Source organism: Cajanus cajan, chromosome 5 (genome assembly GCF_000230855.2).
Source record: "Cajanus cajan strain Asha chromosome 5, NIPB_CcT2T_4, whole genome shotgun sequence".
In the NCBI taxonomy this organism is placed as follows: Eukaryota; Viridiplantae; Streptophyta; class Magnoliopsida; order Fabales; family Fabaceae; genus Cajanus; species Cajanus cajan.
This window is the reverse complement of record NC_138521.1, coordinates 70,416,145-70,424,890: the sequence shown is the minus strand read 5'-3', so window position 1 is coordinate 70,424,890 and position 8,746 is coordinate 70,416,145. Positions and strand designations below refer to the sequence as shown.

Sequence of the window (8,746 nt, the reverse complement as noted above, 5' to 3'; positions counted from 1 at the left end):
TCGTTTTAATTGTTGGACTTCCCATGTAAATCTCTAGTTATGACAACATGCATAGCTCTTTCTTATACATACGCAGCTTTAAGATGATAATTTGGAACTGTTATTAAGCCAAGCAAAAACTGCATCCTGCATCCGGAACACAACTTTATTCGACATTGGAAGTATTTTTCTGTTCGTGTTCTATTCGAATAAATATTAAACCGAATAAGTTTCATTACGCACTTTATTCCAATTGAAAAATAGACATGTTTTGTTAATAACTACGCCAACATCGTTTTCGTTCATCGTCATCCATTACCGTCTACTCATTCTCCACATTCCCTTTTTCTTTCTGAAAAATAAAATCCATAAAATACATCTTTTGAACATGGCGAAGTGGATTAGAAATATCCGGAACAGAAAAAAGAAAAAACATATATCACACATGTCCCAGTTCAGGGGTAAAAGAAAAGAAACACAAGAAAATGCGTACCCGTCACTCGGCAATGCCTACTCCGCACTATTCCCCGAACTAAAGCTAGTCAACAAAACAATTGTATTTCGAATATTGGTCCTCATAATTTTCCCCCCGAAATTTGTATTTCACAACATTAATCGATTACAGACCTTGTGCGCTCCCATTTGCTTGTGTATCTATATCAGGAGCACAACATGTTTGAACATAATATGATTGGGGGAAGATGAATAAATTTGGGACAATCAGACTAAAATTTACAGGCCTCTTTTTCTAGCCTAAAATCTTAAACAAGGCCATGAAGCAAGAGGCCAATCCAATCGTATTTCAATGAAATAAAGATGAAATCACCGTGTACAAGCTCTTGAATCTTTTTAGTGGCTGGGCCGATGATGGTTGCCTGACTATATGCAAGTGTCATGACCACCACACTAACTGTCAAACTAGTTTGGTACCAATCCACACTAACCGAGGAAGAACTTGAATATGTCACTCAGGGATATAATGCCTTCTACACGCTTGCTACCAGCTTCCACAATAACAAGCCGCCTCACACCTGAATCCAAGTTAGTGAACCCAAAATTTTCAAAATTAAGTGTAATGTTAACCAAACTAAAAAATAACACTTCAACATCAGTATTTTAGTCAAATTTCATTCAGGTTTCGAGGTTCAAAACAGAAAATTGTCAGTGCAAAGATTATATGTAGAAAGAAAGCATGAAGCCACTTTCTTCTGAAAAGGGGGAAAAGAAACCTACCAGGATTTGCCAAACGTTCCATCACTTTATGCAGAGAATCAGTTCGCAAACACATCTGGCATCTTTGACTTCTCAGCTCGTAAGGATTGTAAGATTCCTGGCCCAATTGCAATGCCTGGATAAATAAACCATGCAATAAATACTTAGATCCAAGAATTAAATCACTAAATAAACCTCCTAATTCATGTAGAAACATCAAGGAACACAACCGTAAAATACAAACTGATATTGGTACTATTCTTCAAAATGCAACCTTCCTTATTCTTCAACCAATTTCACAATTAACATCCACCAAATTTAAACAAAAAATTCTCAAACGCACAAATTATGACCCTTGTGCATTTAAATTACAAATTTCAAAACATTAACGAAAGGTAGCATCCATAGAATTATAAATGAACAGCAAAATCCTTGACTGGCATCAGCAACAAATTAGAGTGAAAAGACTGTTTTACCCAATTAATAAAAGAATTATAGCGGTAAGGTAATACTGTTTCATGGCACTGTAGGTAAGCAGCTCACCAAGTTATTTCCATTCATAATGTCCAAATCAGCCATAAAGGATAAGTTCCTATGCTAAGTTCCTATGTTAGTTCACAACAATGGGGAAGTTCACTCTTCATTGATAGAATGAAATTCATAACGAACGCATGAAGCCATTGATGCATATTAACTTTCAGTATCAAACAGAATTAATGCCTCACCTCTGCATCAATAACATTACTATTATTATTTTGAGAAAAGGAATCTAGTCCCATGTCAGATTTTACTTTAGCAATTAGCAATCATCTAACTTTCCTGTCAGTTTTGCTACTATCAACCTCTAGATCTCTTAAACAGACAATAATCAAGCAAAACAAACAACTGATCAAATATTATTTGAGATATTAGATGGCAACATTTCAAGAATGAAGGACATTACACAACTACAATAGGAAGGAAAAAGCACTAAATTAAAGTATCTTATATACTTTGTAACGCTGCCTAAATTCTTATATTCTTTGTAAGAGAGGAAAAACACTGATTTAATCTATCAGTTCTTGATAGTGTCCTCATGCAACCAGTTTCATATGGTCAGCAGAACTACCTAATCAGAAAAGATGAACTGTTCATATTTGTATTTTTTTTATTTTCACAACAGAAATTGTCTAGAAAAGTTTATTAGGGGAAAAACAAAACTTGCCTGATGAACAGTCATTTCATCAAGATTAATATGTGTATAAGCTCTGTCCTTTGCCAATGCTGTTATATCACTGTAAAGCAAGGAGGGAAGGAAAGGTGAGAAATAGGACAATTGAATCTTTGGACCATAGATTGATTCCGAATATCTCACAAGCAAGGCATCAAGATGTAAACTAATATGGATAAAAAACAACTAACCTTCGACAATATATATCCAGTAATGAGTCACTATCATCAACTATTGGTATTGAACTTACTTGAGCTACAAAACAAAGAAAAAAATGTTATATTAGTATAATCATGTCAAGTAAGAAAACATCTATTTTAATGTCATTGTTTAAATAAGAAAAATGGATCATCCTTTCTTTATATTTAGCCCTAACAATCATCTCTTTTTGTTGTTTAATCACTTACAAACAACCTTTTTTCTCAAAACGGAGACAGTGCCCTCTCCCATAATGCCTAAAATTTAAAAATATAGTAGGATACCAATTTCTTTATTCTTTCTCTGTCGCTTTTTATTGGTACAATATGTTCAAGGTCAAACAAAGAAATCACACCTTGAACTAATAAGTTTAAGGCTGAAGTAAGCGAAGCACTTGGTCTCAACATTGCTAGAGGCCGGCAATTTGATTCCCCAATTTTGGGCACCCACGTGCCCACAGGGATTGCACAAATTGGAAGTTGGAGTATAGGCAATGAACTAGAACAATTCCTAAAATACCTGCAAATGCCTGAAAAATCAATTTGGTAAGAACCAACCATATCTTAAGCGCACGAAGAAAGCTGGGGGGGGGGGGCGCTTACATTTAAGGATTCCTGAGAGTGAAGCAAGATGTAGTAACTGTGGAAATGAACCATCTTCAGAAGATGAATGGATAATAGGAACTGTTGAAATCCCATTTTGCAGGATCTTCACAGCAATATCTTTCAAATTATCATATGGTCCTGCCTGCATAAGCGAAAATAATCAATATAAGGGTCATTATATATTGATTACAATGACTATCCTAAATAGATGCTTATTAAGCACAGAAAGATATAAAGCAGGGTATTTATTGGGCAAAGTTTCACACATAACTCAAGGCACAGCTTTGTCAAATCCAAGTTCCAACATAAAAATATGCTGTCTAACTGCATAGATGGTGCAAAAGAGAGGTACTTATGATTAAAGCATAAAATGATGTGTGAAATGACAGGATTCTTTTTTATTTAATTAAACATTTACACAAGCAAAAGCAGAGATGGGATTGCATGAAGAATGCAAAAGGAACTATCTAAAAAATTGACATTAAAAGACCCTCTGCCTTACAATTTTGGAAACAATCTCCCTATACATTGGCCTTGAATGTCAATAAATACATGATATCGTGAATTTAACTTCAATAACTAAATAAATAAACAAAAGACAAAAATGAGCAATGAACAGAAAACAGTATTTTCTTTGTATTTGTTAGATATGGAAAAGGCCATAATTAAGTAGACACATACTGCAGTTTCTTCTCAGTCTGAAACAATAAAACAATAAAGCAGGATTTTCATTAAATACTTGACCATTTGAGGCTCTAATATGTTGCTAATATATTCTATCAAGTTCACAGCATCATCTACACTGAATTTTCACTTTAAACAAGACTAGCATTTGCATATGCCTGTGTTTCCAAACATCTTAATGTAAAATTACCAACAGAAATTGTTCAGCTAGATAATGTTCACATTATTTAAAATAGATATGACAGACATTCATTTTGTGTGTGCACAAACACTCACAACAATAACAAATACCTAGCCATTTCACACCCATTACCTTCATTTTAGTCAACTTAAATGCAGTATCTCGTTTTGCAGTTGTGTTACAAACAAATAAAACAGAGTGCTAGTATAATACTAATATTACAGATGAAAAACCTACAGAAAAGAGTATTGATTAAAAATTAAAAAATCAACTAAAATGAAGAAACTATTCAAAGATTACCTATTTCCTAATTATAAAGTGTTACAAATAAAATTCTTTAACTTAAGAATATCTGAAAAAGCTTTCAAATTCTAATTACAAAACAATATACTATGCAGGTGTAGGTAGTATTCCATATTTGTACCCACACTCAGACCCAAACCCATTGCAGGTATCTTTTATAGGTAGCCATAGGATTTGTATCCAATTTTCATTCCTATAGACCCACAACTAGAAGTTATCAAAAGATAAAGAAGCCCAAAATTCACTCACTAGTACAAAAGATGAGCATTCACATACCAAATACCATGAACAGGTATCTTTTAATGCCATAAAAAACTTACATGGATAAAACTTCTTGAAAATGCTGCCCATTTTCCTTCTTTCCAAGCTGATATGGTATGCGTTTCAAGCTCCTCTTCGGTCAGATTAGACCCATGATTTCCTAGCTGAGAAAAGGACAAGTTTTAACAAGCATTACCAAATATCAAGGATAGACAAAGGTTAAAGTTAGAATTTGCAGTTTAACACCATCTGGAAAATCTTGATATTGATTCTCAACAACTGATTTCTGGAATCCAGCTCATATTATGCTGGAAACAGCTTGAAATCAATATCTTTTGAGATGCAACGAAAGTAATCAGAAAGTAACTTCTACTCATCATGGGGAATAAAGTGCAACAAAAATGCAGGTATTTAATTTTCCTGGGAATAAATAATAACAAGGAATATTTTTTCAAAACTTGTACCAAGCATGGGAATGATATATATCATGATATATACCAACCTCACTTTCTTTGGAATGATTCTAGATACCTTGAAACAAACATATAGTTCTCTCATTTTTTTTTTCTTTTCATCTTTTATTTTTCTTTCAGTTCCCTGGTTCTGTAATGTGTCATACATTATATGTTGGAGTATTTAGCCTTTCCAAGATACTTGGTTTGTTGCATGCCATAATGACAAGAGCTTTGCTTTCAGAAAATTTGCCAACAGAAAGGCTAATGGTCTTAACTTGACTTACCTCTCTTAAAATTAAAATAAAATCCAAAGCACTAAGAACTCCAACAAACTGCCCCTTGCATAAGTCCCAAAGAGGAGCCATGGGAATTCCCTGTAAAATTACCCAGTCCAATTAAGTTGCATGAAGAAGCTACTAATCAGCAACAGAAAAACAAACAGTAACACTACAGAAGAATATGCTAGAGCATATAATGCAAGAAACAAAAAGACTAAAACATTGTCAAAACAAGGTTTCAAAACAACCACTCAAATTCCACAAAAAGAATTCAAAAGCATTTAAGTTATTTCCTGCCTATTTAACAGGGTAAAAGAAAGGAAAGTACATGCAGCATCCAGCATTCAAACACATCTTTAGCAGAATCATTCAATATATTTGAAAAAGTCACAATAAGGATTTTAGTCCAAGCAAATTAAACATACCTGTTCATGCAGTATGTGAAATGCCTGTTTCACAGGCAGATCAACATCCAAGGTAACAACCTGTGGCCAGGTGTCACTAAATTAGCAAATTATGTAATTTTAGTTAACAAGTCCAAAACAATGGGTTGATGGTAAAAGTTTCAAACCTTGCCTGACTCAGGAAGTAATTCATAGGCTGTGTGCATAGATAGGAATGCAGAAATACGCTGACGAGAGGTTTGTACATCAGCATCTGATATTCTTGGCAATGGCAACAACACATTACTTAATGTGCCATCTGTCAATCGAACCTAAACAATGAAATTTCATAAGCAAGGAAACAAATAATACAACTAAAGACATTGGCAAAAATCACATTCTAAAATGAAAAGGAACAAAAATGTGCTACAATACATTGTAAGATACTGTAGTTATAATACATATGATAATAATAGAGTTTATTATTTTTAATTTTAATGTGATTCACAATACTCGATAGATCTATGTAAATGAGTATTAGTGGATTGAAAGGCATTAACAAGTGACAAGGATCTGAGAGTTCTAAAATGAGTTACAATACAATCTCCAGATAGAACTTAGTATGGAAACGGTTCATTGAAATTTCAGTCCAAAGTATGACATATCCACCAGACAACAAAGAAAGAGCAGACATGCTCATAAGTCATAACAACAATCAGAACTGCCAAATTATGACTAACTCTTACCATTCGTTGAAAAGCCTCATTATCCACATCCATGTTAGATCCAGAAATCATGTCTGAAGTTAAACCAGGTACAAAATTAGGATCAGTAGCCAATAAAACAGTGTTAACTATCCCATATTCTCCAGATACATAAGGTTGATGCTCATCATGCCGCCATTCTCCATCAACAAAAAATTTGTACTGCATTCAAATAACTATGTAATAAGTATCCAACCACCAAGAATAAAAGTCAAATATTTTCTCAAATTGCATCATTTTAATTCCAGTAACATGTTTCAAAACAACTACTTTAACCTAAAAAATAAGCAGTAATGAATACTCTTTCTCAAAAAGGATTCATTGAGAAAATGAAACATCCCAAAACAAAATCTCAAAAAAAGACTAAAATAATAAATAGATCTTATATTCAAAACCTCTGGAAATAACCTCTTCCCACTAACCAATTTCTCTTAGGCTGCCTATACTTTAAAGTATTATCATCAACACAGCTCAGAGCCAAAGTAACACTTTGCCTCCAAAACATACTTATAAATAATATACAATAAAAATTATGAAACCAGCAAAACCAGTCTACCAACCACACGTGCACATACATATAATTTAAAAAGAACACGAAACATGCACTCAATCAACATCTAGTACCAGCACTGTACTACAAACTGACCTGATGATAACCAGGGGCCAAGCTATGAATAACTTGAAACACAGTTGGGCAGCCTTCCACTGGCGACATTTGTAGAAGTTCAGACCACCTTGAAAGTAACATGAATCCCGCGAAAACCAACAAATAAATCAGATAAAAGTGGAGTTTTTTTCACCAAAAGGGTGCTGATTGCAGAAGGATTAAGGTGTGGTAATCTATAAAAGACTCACCGTGTGAAAGAACCACATAGATACACACTTCTTCCACCATAGGGCCACACAAAACGCATGGGAATTAGCACAGTCCCTGCCGAACCACCAGCATTCCTCGCAGAATCCATGCTTGGACTAAACATTTCGCTTCCAAATTCAGAGTGTTACACTGATAATACCCTCCAAGCACAACACTTCATTGCACCGTGCCACCTTGTTCAGTTCGTAGAGTAAATGCAGCACAATTCAATGCACTACGAAGCCAAAAAGAAAAAGAGAGAGAAAGAAAACGCAGAATTCATCCCAAATCAAAATCCTGTTGGGAAAATAAAAAATTTAAAGTTTTGATGCTTTGTTTCGCGAAAAAATGGAAAACAGTTAGTGCCCATTGCTTACTGCAACAAAACCAAATAGAGATTTGAAGCGGGTACGAAATCGACACCCCAATTTGCATGCAACAAACCCATTGAAAAACAGACACAAAACCCTAACCCTAAATCGAAAGAAACGTACCAAATCGAGCCTCGAACATCGACGAAGTTAAGAATTTCCGGGGACAAAAGGCACGGAGGAGAAAAAAAAAGAAAAAGAAAAAATATAGAAACCCTATTGAAACATAAGAGGAAACAGGATGAGAAAATCGAAGATGGGTGAGCTCGGAAAGAATCCAACCGTGAAGGAAAAATACCAAAAAGGACGAAACCTTGAAATAGATGCTGAAAATTTATCACTGAAGCCAGAAACAAAAATTGATGTTAATTTAATCCGAAAATAAAGAAAGGAATAGGGTCAATGAATTATGAAGCTTGTAACAAAAAAAAAATGAATTATGAAGCTGCTACTGAACAATCATTATTAGAGAGGAAAATATAATTAATCAAAAGAAAAAAGAGACGAAAATAGAATTTGATTTTGTTAATAATTAATAGCAGTAGGAAAATATCAATATGCGGTGATTTTAACTTTAACTGTCAAAAGTAGTAATTTTTTAATTTAAAATCGACAAATGTTAATTAATGTTCGGCTTAGTTACATCGAGGACATTTAATAACATACGGCTCTATACATTTTTTTTAATACATTCACTTTTTTATTAAATCGATTAATTTTTTCAATAAAATTCAATCGTTTATTTCTTAAGTATTTTATATCCAAACTTTTATATTATTACAAATTTTATCCTCAAATAACTTTTTTGGTGTTTGTACCAAGTTTTTAAAATATTGTGAATTGTATATCTAGGTTAATATCAATCAACAGTGTAAAATTTTTATATTGATAATATATTGTGTAACGACTTGCTTGGCCATCACACAGTAGACCACATAACATCACACAGATTAGAACATACATATATAAAATAAAATATATACAATATGTCTAGCATGAGGCTCAA

The 8,746-nt window shown here is 33.6% G+C and overlaps 1 protein-coding gene across 6 annotated transcripts; it reads right to left on the bottom strand.

The window, feature by feature from the left end:
- Positions 1–547: 547 nt before the first annotated feature.
- Positions 548–8,189, bottom strand: LOC109809005 (sucrose nonfermenting 4-like protein). 6 transcript variants are annotated; one of them, XM_029273462.2, is made up of 15 exons: positions 8,054–8,182; positions 7,864–7,956; positions 7,369–7,563; positions 7,160–7,247; positions 6,496–6,675; positions 5,938–6,081; positions 5,792–5,851; positions 5,373–5,462; positions 4,693–4,797; positions 3,202–3,346; positions 2,955–3,128; positions 2,593–2,656; positions 2,396–2,465; positions 1,213–1,327; positions 548–1,010 (listed from the first exon to the last, which is right to left on the bottom strand). In XM_029273462.2, exons 3-15 carry the CDS (start codon positions 7,491–7,493, stop codon positions 919–921), a joined length of 1,452 nt encoding a protein of 483 aa, XP_029129295.1. In that variant the 5' UTR covers positions 7,494–7,563; positions 7,864–7,956; positions 8,054–8,182; the 3' UTR covers positions 548–918. The 6 variants fall into 6 exon arrangements, with proteins under 6 accessions (XP_029129295.1, XP_020227811.1, XP_029129294.1 ...); XM_020372222.3 differs by having other exon boundaries at positions 7,369–7,604; positions 8,039–8,181; XM_029273461.2 differs by having other exon boundaries at positions 8,039–8,181.
- Between the last annotated feature and the right edge of the window lie 557 nt (positions 8,190–8,746).